This window comes from Melospiza georgiana, chromosome 7, assembly GCF_028018845.1.
Source record: "Melospiza georgiana isolate bMelGeo1 chromosome 7, bMelGeo1.pri, whole genome shotgun sequence".
NCBI lineage: Eukaryota > Metazoa > Chordata > Aves > Passeriformes > Passerellidae > Melospiza > Melospiza georgiana.
In genome coordinates this window covers 5,478,127-5,496,903 of record NC_080436.1, presented here as the reverse complement: position 1 = coordinate 5,496,903, position 18,777 = coordinate 5,478,127, and the positions used below count along the sequence as shown (strand labels likewise).

Sequence of the window (18,777 nt, the reverse complement as noted above, 5' to 3'; positions counted from 1 at the left end):
CCACTCACTGAACTTGTTCCTTTGCAGCTCCCTTCAGTCACTGAGCATCAAGCCACTTCTACAAATTATTTTTAAAATTAATGTGTTTGTTTATGCAGCTTTACTAATTCTGCACTTCTCCCACACACACCTTACTAGGTGCCAGTAATTTTTGGCAGGCTGTACAACAAATTTGGGCAACATCTGTTTTCCCAAATGCTGGACATCTCTGGTGCCCACCTTGCTCTGCAGTTGAGTCACAGTCTCTGGGAGATAAGCAAGCATCCTCTCCTGGTGTAGAGCTCAATAAATCAGAACAAAAAGATGATAAAAAGATGATTGATGTGTCTGTGTAAACCAAGCAAGGAGTTGCCCAGCATTGTCTTCTCACTGATACAATCTCAGCAGTTTGGTTGTTGATTTCTTGAAGAATTTAAAGAAGTTCTTACTAATTAATGAGCTTGGAGCACTCTGCATTTAGCCCAGGAGTCACTGTCAGTAGTTATGGATAGCCAGAGCCATTAATTATCAATCAATCCCATGGATTCTAAAGCAATGAGAAAGTGTTTAAGTTTTAATGACTGCTCACTTAAAAATTATGTGAACTAAAAATTGTGGGATTTGCTGGTTTTTATACAGCAAACACATAGAGCTTGTGTGATTTGCTCTATGGCAGCCAGGCAGGCTGAACACTGAAACATGGGGGATCTTTTGGGAGATCCAAGCTCTGGAAGAGCTTGGCAGTGGAAAACCAAGTGAGCTTAGTGCTTCAGGACATGGTATTCCTCCTGCAGATGTGCTGTGGGTGTGATTTGTTAGCTGAAATCTAGGAAATGCTCTCTGTATGGCCATGTGTCATGGCTGCTTTGGGAGCTGCCTCAGGACATGGTGATTTGCCAGTGTAAAATGTAAAAACCTTTGCATTTCCTAGAGGTGTTCACTTCTGCCAAAAAAAACATTTCAAAGCCATTTGTACAACACACAGCAGAAAATTCATTGCAAGCTCAGTGTGGCATAAAGTAGAAATGTTTTTCCAACTATTCCTTTTAGATTTCTTCCTCACCTAGGCCTGCTGAGTCAAAAACCCTAATGCTGTGACTATTTTAATTATATTTCCCCTGTGTTTGGTGCAATTCAAGCAAACTTCTGTCATCCTACAGATTAGCAAACACTATTATTTTTCATGCCTGTGATCAGGAGTTGTTTCAGCAGTAGAAGCTGAGTTCCATCTCCCTGTGCTGTTTCCATCTCAGTGCAGCCCATCAGTCCTCACTCAGTGCTTGGTGCTGTGTCCTTGTGAAAGCCTCAGGTAGATTGCACTTGGCAGGGAATTTTTCTTCCTCCTTGTGAAAATCCAGCTTATCACATTTACCTGCAGCTCTGAAGTGCCAGAGCTGAGAAATCTCATGGGAAGAGGTGAGTGTTTGCCAAGGACCCACTTCAAACACATTTTTTTACCTAATTCAGTGAGCCTTGATTTTATTTGGAAAGCAGCATTTAATGCTCAATTATTTTGCATAAGTTTGTGTGGAGGAGTTTGGCTCTGGATTGACTTTTGCAATTCTTTTTTTTTAATTTTTAAATTTTAATTAAAAGTTTCTCTGGGTGATAAAGACAAAGTTTTATATCAGGGTTGTTTCTGTGGAGATGGATTTATGAAATTCATGGTGTTACAGAATCTGAAGCTGCCTCTGAAGGTTTTCTGCCCTCAGTTCTGTAGGAAACTTGGCTTTAAATACCCAGGCCCTCCTCTCAGCTGCCTGTGGTCCTTGGAGGTGGTTCTGGTGACTCTTGTGGGATGAATGTTCTCCTGAAGTCACCTGAGGACTGTCATGGTGTCCTCACTAGTGAGAGCACTGATCTCACTCCATTAGAAATTCCATTGGTAATCAGGAACAGTGGCTGAGTACAGATCTCACTGGAGAGATCTGCTCACAGAGTTAACAAAACTGATATTAATGGAACTAAGAAAAGATGGGGAGGCCACAATTGCTCTGTGAGTGCCAGAGGTTTTGGATTTTTTTGGTCACAACTGGCAGCAGGATTCTAGAGGCATCTTCAAAACATTGGGTGCTGGACAAATGACTTTCAGTGTTGCATCTCCCTTAGATATCCATAAGTCTTACATCAGAGTTATGGAATGAAAAATATGGAGAAAATAATCTAATTTACAGAAAAAAAATGTAGCTGGAAAGGTGGAAAGAAAAGACATAACCTACAGATTGGACTTTTAAGTTTTGTCATACAAACTCTGCAACAGAGCAGGAGAGAAAATCAGGTCTGGCAGGGCACAGATGAAGAACAGGCATTGTAAAAAAGCTCTTAATGTTACAGTAGAATAATAAACAAAGGTGGTAATTTTTATAACATTTCATAGTTGCAGGCAGTTTGTTAGAGCTCTTAATCAGCAAACAGGTCAAAATTTTTGCAGGAGAGTCTTAATTGTTCAAGCATTGCCCAGAGAAGCTGTGGCTGCCCATCCCTGGAAGTGTCCAAGGCCAGGCTGAACAAGGCTGGGGATAGTGGAAGGTGTCCAGCCCATGGCAGGGATGGAATGGGATGAACTTCCAACCCAAAGCAGTGTGGAATTCTCTGAAACCCCTGGGGAACTGGGCAGGAACCAGCAGCACAAAGTGTCAGGCCTGGGCCAGAGACCTCCTGAGGGCAGGTGAGCCATGGCTAGAGAAGCTTGTCAGCAAGTCAGTAATGAAAGTAAGAAATAAACACAGATTTTCTGTAGAGGATCTCTAGGCATCCCTCTGGAAAAACAATTTAAATTTCCTCCCAGAATTTCCACTTGCCCAGCACAGCCTCCTCAGTTCTGGAGCCATCAGGAAGCAGCAGCAGCTTGGGATTGTAAAACTTGTTTAGCCAAGAGTGATTTCCTCCTTGTTGGTTGTTTTTGTTGTTTTTAATCAGACACTTCAGGTCTGGCCTGGGAAGCACATCTCCAAGAGGAGAGGGATTCCTGTCCCTGTGTCCACCTCAAGTTTTATCCAACCCCAATCTGAGAGCCTGGTGCTTTCTCTGAGTTATTCCTGGTGCTTTCTTCTCTGAGTTATTAATCTGAGGGGGCAGATTTGGGGTCTTTTATCCCTGCTGAAGTTTGCAGTAATTCTGTCCTTGCACTGCTGCTGCCTTCAGACAGCTAAAGAGTCCCAGAGCTCTGTGTCATTTCAGATCTCATCCTCCTAAAGACTCCTCCAAAGTGAAGTCCTGGCCAGCTGTGCTTTCATCCTCCTGGCTTTGTATTTCTGTGCTCATACATAATAAGGGCATAATTACATTTGGATTTAAGCCTCCCTTCAAATTCCATTTTTCTGTAGAGCTGAAGAGAAGTATTTGAAACTAAATAATGCCTTCAGATTTGGATTCTGTTTTGTCTCATCATTGATCATGTTGATGAAGTTAGTTTTCTTCTGTTAATGTGATTTCCTATCTCAGGAGATCAGTCTGATTGAAATGCTCTTTGATACATCTGAATAAAAAGCATCCTGTAAATGCCAGTGCCACAGGATCCTCTAAGCAGGCAAAAAAATAACATAAAATAAAATTCAACTTGGAAATTTGGGGAAGAAAATATTCATTATCTGTATTTCTTCCTCATATCTCCTGGTTTAAAGTAATTTATTTAAGTGATCTTACAGTAGCTTCTTTGTTTCTCTGTTGTACCTCCTCTGTCTTTATAATTTTTATTTCAAAGGCATATTTGAATATTTAGCAGGATTTTTCCTGTTCAGAAGACATCAGGTCTTTTCCTTGCCACTTCTTACCTCCAGACTGCTTAGATTCTGGTATTTTTCAGTTTATTTATGGCTTAATTCCTTGAGGCTTAAATCTGTCTGGGAGTTAGAAATATTATCCACTGATCTGTAGTAATTGTTGGCCAATTTGGGTGCAAAACATCTTGTTTGGATAGCAGTCACCAAAATTGTCCAAGATTCTCTAAAATACATTTTCTATATAAAACACTTAGAGAATATAAAGTATAATAACCAAAATTTCATGGGCTGTGGATGCTGCATCCTGTCACTGTGCATTTCAGAGATGTTATTTGTGGTAAAAAGCATTAGAAATAGCTCTAAACAGGCATTTTATTTTCCAGATAATTGTGGATAATCTGTGTTCTCTGGTGGGTAGTGGTCCCTGAAGAAACAGAAAATTGAAATGCTTTAGTTTTGCAAAGTATTCAAAGCACATGGGTGGCTCAAAAGTCAAATACCTCCATGACCCAAGCTGATATCATGTTTCTGTCTGAATGTTTCTTTATTGGATTGCAGCCAGGGAATGCACTCCAAGGGATTTTAATGGCAAACTGCTTTCTCTAATGCCTTCCCTAAGGAATTTTTAAGAAATAATGCTCATTTCTTTCATTCACTCATTATTTTTAGCCCAGTTCTCTTGTCAGGCTTTTCACCCTTGCCAATGGTTTCCCATCACAGCCAGCTGGAATTTTTCTCCAAACATATCCAGTAAAGTTCTGTATTCAAACAGTGACAGTGATACATGAAGAGTTCTGATAATTACTCTTAGCATTTTTTAAGCTCAAATGTCAAGTTTAGTGATGACTCAAGGCAGCTGGAAAATTTGCTTTAGAACAGAGAAAATGCTTCAAAAACATTTCCTTGAATGTAGTTTTTAAAAGTATTTTATTATTATGGTGTTTGAGCTGCTGCTGGAGGAGCAATGTGCTGGGTGTGCAAGGTGTTCATAAAGCACGAACAGATTGAGCTGGATTATTTTTGAGGGGTTAAAAAACCAAAGCATCAAAGTTTGACCTCTTGAACGTGGCATAAAGGAGTGAGAAATCAACAATAAAGAAGATTTTCTGGAATTTATTTCTGGCACAGTGCTGGTGCTTGCCTGGGTTAGGGCTGCATTCATTCTGACAAAGTGACAGGAGAGAAGGGGATTGGTTTCAGCTGCCAAGTGAGGTGTTGTCAGGGACTGGGGCTTTTCCATGGACTCCTGCCTGTGCTGGCAGACTTGAAAGGAACCTGTGTGAAAATTCAGCTTGTCATCATGTCCTGCCTGCCTTGTCACCAGTGTGAATAATTCAGTAACAAAGCTACCAAGCCAAAATAGTTTTTTTGGGTTTTTTTTTTTTCCTGCTGCCTTGAAAGATCTTTATTTCAGTAGTAAAACATTTAGCATGTAAGCTCCAAGTTTATTTCCATGTGAGTCACAGAGTGGTGGGGTTTGGAGGGAACCCTCCAGACCATTCAGTGCCACCTCTTGCCATGGGACACCTTCCTCTGTCCCTGGGTGCTCCTTGGACACTTCCAGGGATGGGGCAGCCACTTGAATTTTGGCAGATTTTGTCTTGGCACTGGGGAAAAATCAGCCTTGGTCCAAGTTCTGCAGCAACAGTTGATTAGCCCTGTGTGTTCAGAGATCCCCCTGGGTTTCCTCACCTGGGAGTGTCAGAAGGATGGTGCTTATCACATGAGCCCTCCTGTGTTGAGGCAGAGCCTCTGGTCAGGCACTCTGAGTGCTTGGAGTGCAGAGATTTCATCCTGCAGGACTGGGCAATTGCTTTTGTTGTGTTTTATTTAGCTGCAGCAACAGAAAGAAGTTGGCCAGAGGATCCTGTTGGGGTGTGTGCTCCCCAGCAGTGAAATGGGAGCTCAGGGGTTCTCAGATTCCTGCACCATCTAACATAACCCTCAACTCCAAACCAGCCCTTTTAACTCCCCCAGCCCTTGCAGGGCTTGCTGCACAAAACAACAGCTGCTTTGGATTCTTCAGTGGCATTGAGCTTGTGAAGCCCTGGGCTGAAATCCCTCTGGAAAAAGAAATGGGGATTTCATTTAATATGAGGGGAGAGAATAAACCAGGTCTCACCAGTAAACTGGGTGAATTTGGAATATTCTGGTTTTGATAGTCTCTGAAAACTCACAGATGTCTGTCAGCAAAGTTTAAATATGTAGGTAACACTGACAAATTTAACAGGTGGCAAAAAAGATGATCCTTTGGTTTACGAGCTTACTTTCTTCATCAGGAATGAAAATTGGTGTTTTTCCACTGTAAAATTTGGGGTTTTTCTTCATTGGCTGCAGGCAAGCCATGCTTTTCATCTTGTACTGATTTTCCTTTTAGTGTTCAGCAGTCATTGTAAGTGATTTCATTTATCTTTTATTTATCTTTTGTTATAAACTGAAAAACAACTTTAAACAAAAATAGGTGGCTGTTTTATTTTTAGTATCATGAAGTGCTTAATGTTGGTTTACTCCAGAATTTGTAGGCTTGACACTTATTTTTGTGTGAATAGAATAGGATCTGATGTCCACAAATTGCAGTGCTGGGCAACCAAACTAAATTTCAAGGCTGGAGAGCTGCTGGAAGTTTGTTGATGAGAATTGGAGTGCTGTGGAGAGGGAAATGATTCACCCAGGGTAGGACAATGGAGCAGTGGGAGGCTGGGCATTCATTTGGATCATCTTAGTCCTGGATTAACAGCCTGACATTTAAATTGCATTCTGTTCCTTATCCTTTCCTTGCTGTGATGTTCCTCCACAGACAGCCTCTCTCACCTGATTTATCTGTGCTCTGACAGGATCTCTTTTGTAGGAATAAACCCAGACCACTTTGCTCTGCTGTGCTGCCCTTTGTGCTCACAGGTGCCAAAGGTTCCTGTTGCCCAGATAAGCTAAAATGCACAAGGGAAGGAGCAACCAGTTTTTATATCTTGACATTTTACTTTTTATTCTTTAAATCTGCCTGCAGAATAAATTCTTGTCTCTGGTTGTCAGAACTGAGGTTGGCCTGTGGCTTGAATCAGTGCTGAGCTGCATTCTGTTACATCCCAGGGCTTTTCTCTGTTGCATCTTGGAAACTTCAGCCCTCCAGCCTTGTGCTAAAGAGAGTAAAGAGTGTTTGGCAAGGAGCTTCTCTCCTGGGAAGCCTCTGACACTGACAGAAAGGGTTTTTAAACCATTCTCCTTGTGCTGCTCAGGGGAGAGCTGCTCTTCATGGCTGGCAGTGGCTTAGGATGAGTGGCCACTTTATTTATTTCCAGTGATTTATTTCCTGTGTTCTGCTGGCAGGCCCAGCTATAATTCCTGGGCTGAAGGGAAATTTTCTCTCATGTGGGATTAAAGTCTGTGGCCATCTCTTCCAAAGGAGAAGCAAAAGCTGTCATCAGGGTGGTAATATCCTTGTAGTACAGATAGTTGCTGAAATAGATGAAAAGGAAAAGAAAGTTGATGCCTTAGCCTTAGAAGCAGTCAATTTAATGTGATTAATGCCAATTAGTTTGAGTGGGGAGAGATTCAGAACTGCAGGGCACTTCAGGTTTAAAGTAAATTTTTGATTGAAGTTTCCTAGACTGTAGAAATGTAATTGCCCAGGGGAAGGAGGGGAATCCCTCCATATATTATAAACAATGTGCTCTTGAACATACTGAAGTACAAGATAACAGCAATTAGGTGTGGAACAGAAGGACTTCTGTGGAGCTGAGGGTCAAGGAAATACTGAGTTGACAAGCCTGATGTTTTCTCCTCCATACCCCAAGACTAAAAACTGTGAAGAAGATTTAACAAAGATTTAACAAAATGTTCTTGTGTTTGGTGCATCTGTGCTGTGTACAGATGTGTCAGCCCAGTGCTACTGTTGCTTTTAAAGCTTTTCTGTTTTCTGTCCTTTCACTTCTCTGATGAAAGTTGGAGTCTGTCAGTCTGATAGTCTTGTAACAGCAGCAGAATAATTTGAAGAAATATAAAATTATGGATAATGATGAAAGTAAGGAGCCTCTGGAAAACTTGGCAAGGCAGCTGTCAGGTTCCATGAAAATAATCTTACATTTTAGTGGAATGCAAATTAAAGGACGTGCTAGAAACATTTCTTTGTTCTCTTGCTCATGACCAGCAGAACCAAGTGAAATGATTCTGAATCACATTAGAGGGGGTGTTTGCTCTGTAGCTTTTCCAGCACTTCATCCTTGAGACATTTCCAGGAGGAATTTTCCAGAGTCACCTCTGGGGATGGCAGTGACTCTTTGCCACTGCTCACGGCCTGCTGAGCTCAGCCTTGGAGCAGGTTCATTTCCCAGTGTCACTGAAGTGAACCTTTGGCGATTGCTTTGCTTTGTAGGGTTTGTTTTTGGCAGAGGAACAAGGTTTAGGCAGTGATGCCACCCACCTGTCCCTCATGCCAGCCTCCCCATCAGTCCCCAGAGCTTTTAAACACACACATCCCATCAGATGTGACAGAGCAGCACAGTCTTTACATCAGTTCTGTGGCTGTCACCAAAACTGGCAGCAGCAGCAGAGAGCCAGGACAGCTCCAGGTGGGCTCTGTGGCACACCCAGCTCGGAGCAGAGCCCTGAGGGGGTGCAGAATGCCAGGGAATGTGCCCAGAATGAGTCTGCCCCTCTGTGAGCACTCACATTCTGCTGTCTCTGCATGCCAAAGCCCTTTCTTGCCTGTGCCAGGCATTCCCTGGCTGCAGGGGCTCCAGACTCCTGCACACTGAGTGAGGCTTTATTCAAACACCACAGGCTGTTCCATTGCTTCCTACTGATCACATGCTTTTGCTTGCTCTTGTCTTTTTTCCTCTTCCCTATTTAGCCACATCTGAAGTAATTAGTGGGCACACTGCTGCATATATGAATTTTTAGGGGATTTTGTGCAACTCTGATTTTTTTCATTTTCAGTGCTGCTGGCTCTTACTCCCAACATTGGAGCAAGATATGCTGTTAAAATTGCTGTAGAAGTAATTGAGGTCAAGGCTTTGAAGTACTGCTTCTTCATTGTGAATTATTAATTCTCAAGGCATACAGAAAGAGTGACATTATATAAATCACTGTAAAATTATGGACTTTGTCACACTAGCTGCTCTGCTTGCCTGCATTCTGCTCTGCTTTTCATAACATCTCCTTGGATTACCTCTTGCCATTTTTTGTTGTTTTCAGTTCATCTTCAGACTGTATTTCTCATTTTCAACTCCTCCACACGATTTTGGTATTACTCTGATGTGAAGTTTGGGAGGTCACAGTCTTTCCTAGTGAGAAATTACAGTGAGAAAAGGGAAGTTCCTGAGAGTTTATGGTGAGATCCAAGGCTGTGTCAGAAAACAGTTTGGGGTGATACAGCTACTTCATACCCATAGAAACTGTAAATAAGTACTGATTTAAAACCAGGAACTTTTCAGGCTTTTGATTTCTGGTCTAGGTCCAAGAATGTAGGATGTAAATTGAAGTTTTCATTTTCAGCCTGTTCAGTGTCAGACTTTGTCAGAAGCTCTTGTTGAAGGCTCTCAGCTCAGGGAAGGGTAGAGAGCAGAAGGGCTGCTCATCCTGGTCATGACAGGGACACAAACAGAGCTGGCTCTCACCATGTGTGCTCCAAGCTGCCTTTGCCAGGACCTCATTTTTTATGTTGTTTGCATTGTAGAACATTTGAGTCAATGCTGTTGCTTAAATTGGCACAGCTCATCCTTGCTGTGCTTGGTTCCTCTGGGCTGGGATCTCTCTGTCCTTGGTCTAGCATGAGGTTTCCCACTTAACCCCATCCCCTGGTTCAAATGGATGGCCCTGCACAGCCCTTGACATCCTGCAATCTCTCTTCCTGTTTCCAAATATTTGTGTGAACACTGCTTTTTATTTATAACAGTACAAACTGCAGTGAGGAAAGTGTGATGGTGTTTTTAACCTCCTTCAGGTGAAAGAAGAAACTCAGATTTATTCCTGGCTGCTGAATCAAGTATCTCTTCCCAGATTTCTTCTGGAGTTCTTATGAAACACTGAAGAATTCTTTTAATTAAATGCACCCACAAGGTGTATCTGAGGAGCTGAAGTAGATCTTTACCTCTGGCTAACCTCAGCTTTCCAAGCTTTTACCACACTGGAAAAGAATGTGGTCCCAAAAGGCTTTCAAGCTTGATGTGGTTTTTTTGGAAGCTGTTTAACTTTTGTTGTGGGGTTTTTATTACTCTCTGATTACAGCTTAATGGCTTATTAAGAACAACAGTTCCATCCCAGTCCAAAAACATCTTTTCATAACAATTCTCCCTGTGAGTCATTGCATTTATTTATCTCCATATTTATTGCAGCGAATCCTTCACTTCCTCTGCTCCCCCAAGCTCCCTGTTTGGTGTTTGTTGTTCTCACTGAAACCCTGGCAGCCATGGCAGAACACATCTTTGTTTTTCTGCAGCATTTCTGCATGTACAGAGCTGCACTGGGGTTTTTCTTGGATTGCCTCCCTAGTTTATGTTCTGTGTCCTTGTAGCAGCCTTTGAAAGCTTTTCCCAGCCAGCACAAAGTGCATTAAGTGGCATGTGCAAATGAGCAACAGCACAGCTGCTAATTGTGCTAACAGATGTAAATAGGAAAAGCATTACTTCTCTAATGCTGCAAGTATTTATAGCAACCATTCCCCATCTTCCATAACACTTGGATTATGGATGGAGCCTCTCTCAGGTTCAGCAGAGTTTGATTAAGCTTTTGCAGATGGTTTGATTTGCTGAGGTAATGTGGAAGAAATGCAGATGTTTTAAAAAGCTTTTGTTTTAGATGCTTCAGGCAGCTGAGTGGCTTAAAAGGAATCTTTGCTTTGCATCCTTTAGGAACATCTTGGCTTTTGAAAGGGAACATATGGCAGGGCTGTTCCCAGGGTCTCTGGGCTCTGGGAGCCTCACCTGCCCTGTCAGGATGGTTTGAACATCATCTCCTGGAGCAGAGCTTGCAGAACCCCTGGCCAGAGCCAGGCTGCTCCCATTTCCTCTGGGCTTGTGATTCATCCAGCAGATCCTGCAGCCCAGGGACAGAGCCTCTCTTGGCAATGAGGGGCATCCTCAAGGGTGGAAGTGTGTGTGCAGCTCACAGGAGGCTGGCCTCAGAGGAATTGGGATAATTCAGGTTATTTTCCTTTTGTGTAACCCTTTGCCACAGCCTGGGCCAGCCCTGGAGGAGCAGAGGAGGCTCCTGAGCTCCTGAGCAGTCTCTGCTCCCTGGGTTCATTCCCATTTTCTGTTCTCAGCAGCACAGGTGAAATGTTAAATGGCAATAAGAGACCTGTCCTCCCTCTCCATCAAGCCCCAGGGGGTTTATAAAATGACTTGGAGAATTCTGAATGATCCTGTCTTTTTGGAGACTCTCCTTCCATTCCTGCCATCTGATCCAGGGCACAGTTTCCTTTGGGAAGCTGCTTGGCTCTCCCCATCTGGCTCAATTCTCTTGCCTTTGCACCAACAGGATTTAGGGGTATTTATCTCATCCATAGCCTGCTCCTCCTCTAGGAACTTCAGAGAGTTCTTCTCTCCCTTTATCTTTCTCCAGACAGCAGAAAATTTGTGGAAGCTTGAGGGAAATGGTTTCTGCTAAAGATGTGAAATCTCAAACAAATGTGCAGATGTGTTCGGTGTGTCAATGAATTGCTGTGTCTGTGGAAGGTATCTGCAACTTCTCTCTGTCCTGGCAGGCAGGTCAGTGCTTCCCACACCAATTCTGTAACCTAACTCTGTGTCCAGATACTAAAAAAAAATAATAAAAAAAAAAAAATCCAAACCTTAGTCTTTATCTTCTTCCTCACAATGCAGCTCTTTTCCAAATACCAGCAGTGGTGTGTTCTGGCTTTGGTTGGTTTTTTTTTCCCCTGCAGTAAAAAACTTACCTTTTCTTTCCCCTCCTTATGACTTGGCTACTAAGAAATCTGCTGAAGCATTTCCTCATCATTTTGCAAAATGACAATGGCTTGGTGTCTAGGAGAATTTTAAAATCTGAAGTTGGGATCACAGGATTTTAAAATCACAGTTGGGATCCATGGAAATGGATGTGATGCACCTGCTAAGCAGAGAGCTTGTGGGAGATTCCTTTGTGCAGGTTTTTCACCCCCTACTCCTCTCTTTCTTCGGAGAACTAAAATTTAATTACAGAGCTTGGAAAACTCTTCACATCCTGTAGAGACTGAGCTGAATAAAACAATGAGAGAGAAATGAGAGCAAGGCAGGAACGAGAATTGTAAAAGAAACACCTCATACTTGAGATTTCTGTACTACTCAAAGGTTTCATTCAGCTCCTTAAATGGGAGGGGATGTGTGGGGGTTGATGGGTGTGAGTACTTATTGTTTCTGCAAGGAGGAAAGAAAGAAAAGGTGCCTTTCAGAATAATTCATAGGGCTAATGGGTAGATCTGCCTGGTTATTAAATCCTAAAGCCTGCACTGAGTAATAAATGCCATTTTGCTGCTGCTCAGACCCCCCTTTGCTGATCACTGCAAGGAGCCACAAGTCAGGACCTAGCAGAGGGTATTTGGAATTTCACCTTGGTGATAAATGCTGGGTTGAGATAATGTTCTGTTAAAATAGAGCTGCTTAAAAAAAAGATTTACTATTGTTATGATTGCTAGCACAGAAGAGGGAAGGGCAGGAGCAATTATCTGTGATCATTTTCTGGTTTCACTGGAATTTTAAAGGATTGTGGATCTAAAGGATGTGGAGGTAGATCATAAATTCATCACAATATCATGGTTGTAATCAAAGTGAGGGGACAGATGTGTTAAACTGCACAGGGACTGGCCAAACAGTGCAGGGTGTACCACTAGTGAGTATGTTAGGGCTAATAAATGAGCTAAATCTGCTTTGGATTTTTTTTAAATACCTATTTATAAAATTTTATTTCTGGGTAATGCTTATACATAATTTGTTTTAAATAAATAAAGAAGATTCCCTAGGCAAAGTTTCCATCAGAACTTTTCCAGGCTTCTCTGGTAGCTGTCACCAAAATATTGTGTTTGCTTTGGATTACTGAGCAAATTGCAAATTAAAAGCTTAATAAAAGACAAGCAGTTAATAAGCATAACTTGGTGCAGTATAAACAGTTGAAAAAATGAAGTCTCTTCTCCCAGAGCTGCCAAATGAGGTCAAATGTCAGTTTTTGAAACAGTGCCTGGTTCTTGAGTGTGTGTTTCACCATGCCTCTTGAAAGGGCACAGTGGAACTCTCTTCTGGGCTTGAGGCTCTACAGATCCTCCCCCAAGTGCTCTTAAATACAATTACAGAACCCCAGAATGGTTTGGGTTGGAAGGGACCCTAAAATTCATCCCATCCCACCCCTGCCATGGCAGAGACACCTTCCACTGTTCCAGGTTGATCCAAGCCCTGTCCAGGCTCACCTTGGGCACTGCCAGGGATCCAGAGGCAGCCACAGCTGCTCTGGGCACCCTGTGCCAGGGCCTCACCACCCTCACAGAGAAGAATTTCTTCCTAATACCCAATTTTAACCTATTTTTTGTCAGTTTGAAGCCATTCTTCCCTTCCCTGTCACTCCAGGCCCTTGTGCACAGGCTCTCTGATCACTCTCCCAGTGTGGATTTACAGCAGATGCTTTTAGTAATTAGTAATTTAGTAATTTTAGACCACATCTGTGGCCAGTCTGTGAAGATTTGGCTGTTGCTGTATCTGTCTTCAAAGTAACAAAGCCCCATAAATTTTGACTAACCTTAAAAATTCACCTGAGTTCTGGTGTCCAGTTTGGCTTTGGAGCTATTTTAGCCTGAAGTCAGCACCAGAACCAGTTGCCTTGTGTCCATGAAGGGTTTATAAATGACTTGGAGGATTCTGAATGATGCTGCCTTGTGTCCATGAAGGGTTTATAAATGACTTGGAGGATTCTGAATGATGCTGTCTTTGTGGAGGCTCTCCTTCCATTGTTGCAGGATGCCATTTTTGGGAAATTCCTCTTCCATCTTTGGCACTCAGGCTCCTTGCACTGTGAGGGGCTGGTGGTGCCAGGGCTTCCCTTTTGCAGCTGTGCTTCTCTTGTGTGCAGGAAGTTTCCACTGAAAGGAAACCTTCTCTTTATCCCTTTAAAATCACTGTCCCCTGCCCTGTTAATTTTATATGTTTATTCATATAATGGTTATTTATGAAACCTCTTTGTACAAACAAAAGATCTTTGTTTAAACACAGAGGGCACTTTCTGTGGGACATGTTACATCCTTGAAGGGATGTTATGAATCCTCCTTTCCCTTCTCATTTCTAGGAGCATTTTGCCTCTTTATAATGCAGGGTACATCCTGCTCTGCTGAATTATTTTGCTTCTGATTATTCAGTGTTGCACATCAGCAGCTGTGCCCAGAGAGAAGTGCCCCCCATTAATGAGGAGGTGCTGAGCCATATGGCAGGAGAGGATAGAACACTGCAGCTCTGGGCTGAGCCCCTCCTGTTCACACACACACAGAGCACCTTGTGAATGCATCCTGCCAACACCATCAGCTCCTTGGGAGTGACAGGGAGCCTTTCTGGAGACTTCTGCCTTCCCTGCTGAGAGCCCATTTCCCTGTGTAACAGCTCATAAAGGGACAGAGGGAATAGCCAGGGGTGCTCTGAGCTGCCTGCACTGCCCTGCTCTTGGCTATTGTACAGCTCTGTGTGTGTCCAGGGGGGGTTCCCAGCCCTGGGCTCAGTTGCTTGTAGTCATCCATCTTTTGGAGAAACACAGGAGTGGGAAACTCTTGGATTATGCCCTTTTCTGACCAGAGATGGGGCAACTGAGAGGCATTTAAAAACTTTCATTCTATTTTCAGTCTCATGAGAATGGTGAGACAATACAGATGTTATAATTCACGTTATCACAATCAGAAGCCAACTATTTTTTAATTACAATACATTCAACTATTTTCTAATTATAATACACTGTGTTTCTTGACCTATCAGCTTTTGCCACACCATGCTGTAAATGCCTTAAAGCCAATAATCTAAAATTATCCCTTGTGGCTCCCACTACAATGCATCTTTTATAGTTTTATTTCTCCCAAGTATCCAGTCTTATTTGCAAGGCCATCCTTTGAAACTTGTTTCTAGCTCCATTTCTCTCTCAATGTCTGCCCTATTCCATGGCATTTCTAAGTCAGCATTTCTTATCCCAAAGTTTACATACAGATATGTGAGCCTTCTGTCAGCCTTTGAGAGTTCTCTCCAAATCCATTTCCCACAGGAAACAATGTGCAAGAAGCCCTCAGTGAGTTCAGTTTCCACCACAGCCATCATAACCTGCATCTGTGGGTTGGAATTCCCTGGGTTTGGGAATTTTACTGCAGCTGGAGATGGCATTAGCTTTTAAAACACAGCATTTTTAACAGAGCATGCAGTTGGATGAGTGTGGAAATGGGTGTGCTTGCAGCAGAGTGGCAAAGTCACTACACACACTGTTGCCTTTAGCAGGTGCCATATTGGACCCAAATAGCTGCTCTTTCACCCCAAAAGAGCAGGCAGCCTGTTCCTGAGGAGGAGTGGGATTTCTGCAGCCCTGTTTGTAACAGGATTTCTGGCCTTAAACTGCATTTTAAACTGTTGAGATTCTGAGCACTTTGCACTTTTATGGACATCTGTGATGCAACTTGATCCAGCTGAAAAGTGAAACCACAGTTTCTCATGGATCACAGGTTTGCTTTGATCCTTTTGGATTTGAACCACGGGATAACCTTTATCCTTTCACTCAGCAGCAGAAACCCAAACCTTCACAAAGGGAGCTGATCTCAAGTGTTAGAAGTGTGGTGTTGGAGCCAGGGAAATATTGATGTGTTTGAAGCTTGACTGAGGCAAAAAGGTCATATTAGTGCCCCTTCCTGGTGTGCCTGATGTCCAGCTCTGGGTGGTCTGTGCCAAAACACTTGGCATGTTTTTGAAAGGCATCATTTTGTGTATTGGCAAACCTGGAGCTGACAAGTGACATTGTTTGAAGCCTTGCTATGATCCCACAGGTCATGGCAGGGGGATTTTGTGCCCTTCCCAGTAAAAGCAGAGCCTTGGCAGAGGATTTCAGTGCTTCCATGGCCTCTGCTCTCCAGGCATCTCCAGTGTACCAGGACAGTCTTCAAAACCTCCTCATCTACTGCATGCATTGGTTTTTTAGTTGTTTTCTTTTTTAACAGATGTGAGTACATACATTTCCCAGATTTTCCTACTTTGTATTCCAGCACCAGACAGAAATGGGAGCGGGAAATCCAGCAGAATGCACTCTGGAGCACAGGGCCCTTGGTGTGTTTGAGTGGAACATATTTAATACCAGCCTGTGAGAATAATATTTTATTTGCAGGGAATGTCCCAATGAAGGCAGGAATGATGAATCTGACTCCATGTTCTCAGAAGGCTAATTTATTACTTTATCATACTATATTATATTAAATACTATACTAAAGAATACAGCAAGGATACTTACTGAATGCTAAAAAGATAATAATGAAAATTCCTGACTTTCCAGAGTCTGACACAGCTTGGCCCTGACTGGCCAAAGAGCCAAAACAACTCACAGCAGAACCCAATGGAACACTCACCTGTGGGTGAACAATCCCCAAACACATTCCACATGAGCACAGCACAGGAGAAGCAAATGAGATAAGAATTGTTTTCCTTTTCTCTGAGGCTCCTCAGCTTCCCAGGTGAAAAATCCTGGGTGAAGGGATTTTTTCAGAGAATGTGAATGGCACAGAATAACATGGCAGGAATGTGGTGTCTGCCTGGCATCCCTGCTTGCACAGGCATCACGCCATGTCAGAATTTCTTCTTGCTCAGCATCTCTGTGCTTTATAAGCACAAACCACCAGAACTCTCTGGTTTTCCCTGGATACAGAGGTTATGGTATAGCAGGCAGTGTGTGTGCACCTGTTGAAAAGGATGAAAGTTTGACAAGCAAGTCTCACAGATATGGATGCTTAGCAGAAAGATTTTTGAATGTAGAGTCTGAAGAAAGAATTGAGATGGAAGCAAGTTTTGATATAGAAGAAAAGAATTGCTGAGCCAGTCTTACTGGATAACCAGGGAGGCAAAGGCTGTGTTAGTTAGAAGGGGTTTTTATGGCTTAGAGCAAAGGATAAACCCACCCCAAACAAGAAGATGTTTTTTCCAAGCAGAAAGAGAGCACAGGCAAACAAGGCAGCAAAGTTGCAAGTAGAAAAAAGATCTCAGAATTTTCCGCTGCAAGAAAACTGAAAACCAACTTCTAGCTTAAACTGTAATGTGCTGACTTTTAGTGATTGGAGAACAGTAACATGAATATGGTAATTGCAGTAGTTATGATGGGCAATAGATAAAAGTTAAGGTATAGATTGGTTCTACTGTATTTAGATGCTCAGCAAAGTACATAATGCATTGTAACCAAAAGAAAAGTATAAAATGCAATGTAACCTAAACTCAGGGTCTCCAGGGCTGCCTGCAGCTGGAGCTGACAGCTGTAGGCACAGGCTCTGTTGCCCACCACCCTGGAATTTGGAGAGCCCCTGGAGTCCCACGTCCCTCACTGCAGCTCCTACATGCACCTAAGCTGTAGCTGGTGATGGCACATTTTCCCCTCTTGATTCCCCAGTGTCCCCTTGATTCCATTGCTGTAGAGCACTCATTGTAAGGATTCAGGGCTCCTGCCAGGGGCACATTTCCCTGGGAGCCCATCCCTGCTGTGCCTGGCTGACAGAGCTGTGCTTCCCTGCAGGAGGACTTTCGGAATAAAGTGGAAGATTACATTAAGCGCTACGCCAGATGATGAAGGGATGGATGGATGGCAGGACCACGGCTCCAGAGCTGTCCTTAACCTCAGCAGCAGCCAAAGCAGCCTGGCTTGTACCAGTCCTGTGTCCACGTTGTTCTGAAGAAGAAAACTAACTTCATAACCTGTCCATGTTCAAAGGAGAGTTCAGCATAAATACAGCAAGAAATTGTGTCTGTTGGTTGAAAAAGTTGTCTGCTTCCTTTTACAAATGTTTACTCTTCTGAACTGTACTGTATATCCTGTTGATGAGGTATGCTTGAGAAGTTAAAAGAAGTCACTATTGAAATTGTAATTACACTTTTTTTTTTTAAAACTTTTGCCTAATCTGGAGGGGGGGAAAGGAAAAAAGCAAACCCAAACAGCCCAAGCAGAAAAGGTTTTTGGAACACTTTGAGTTGGCAATAAATGGTCTCCTGTGAACCAAATCACTAAACTGTTGCCTTTGATGAGCAGAAAAAACAAAATGAGCTTTTTCTCAGAATCACTCAGCTGAGGCTTAGAGCTTGCCAGAGTGGAAGTGCAAAATGAGATTCTGCTTCTGGTATTGAAGTTCTCAATGCTGGTTAATGTAAGTATGTTTTTGTCACAGTTTGGAATTTTTACTTTGTTAATTTCAGGCCCTGTTTGGGCTACAGGTTTATTGTTTTTTTGTTTCTACTCATTGTGTGAAGTAGTTAAAAGAAATACAGGCTAATATGTAACTTAAGTACATGTTTAGTATTAGTAAAATTATATATATAAATATATAAAATATATATATTATATATTTCTGTGAAAAAATTAATGGAAGGGAGATTTTTTAAAAAAGAAATCTGCCTTTGGCTTTCCAATCTGGATGTGCTGAGGGAGTATCAGATGCTGTTTGCTCTGATGAAGGTAAATTTAGGCACTGTTACCTGGAGAGCACCTGATTGTGTTCCCAGGATTCCTGCACTGGAGGGAAGGACACAGCTGGAACCACAGCACATTCCCCACTCGTGCACATTTGGCTTTCTGGATTTGGGAGGATGTGATGCTGCAGGTGCCTTTTCTGTAAGGAGCTGGGTGGCCCTGGGAGCCTGCAGGAGAGGCTTCAGTCCTGGTGCCAGAGCTCCCTGGGCATCCTCCAGGACTGGGAACACACAGAGGAGCTGATGGAGCCCAGCTGAGCTTCTACAAACTAGGAAATAAATATTTGTGTGCTTTCATGCAGAGCAAGTGTGTGTGTGACACTTGGGCATTGACTGTTGGGGTTTTACTCCCCTCCATTCTCTCCTGCTGTTCCTCTGCTGCAGATGCTGAGGAAATGAAACCAATCTCCCTCAAGAGCACAGCA

At 42.8% G+C, this 18,777-nt stretch overlaps 1 protein-coding gene across 1 annotated transcript in view; it reads left to right on the top strand.

Moving 5' to 3' along the window:
• The window catches only part of UBE2F (ubiquitin conjugating enzyme E2 F (putative)), a 59,923-nt gene extending 42,036 nt beyond the window's left edge, over window positions 1-17,887 (top strand). The window contains exon 10 of the mRNA XM_058028335.1: window positions 17,406-17,887. Within this exon, the coding sequence (XP_057884318.1) occupies window positions 17,406-17,456 (51 nt within the window). The 3' untranslated portion in view covers window positions 17,457-17,887. The remainder of the gene's footprint in view (window positions 1-17,405) is intronic.
• The last annotated feature ends 890 nt before the right edge of the window (window positions 17,888-18,777 follow it).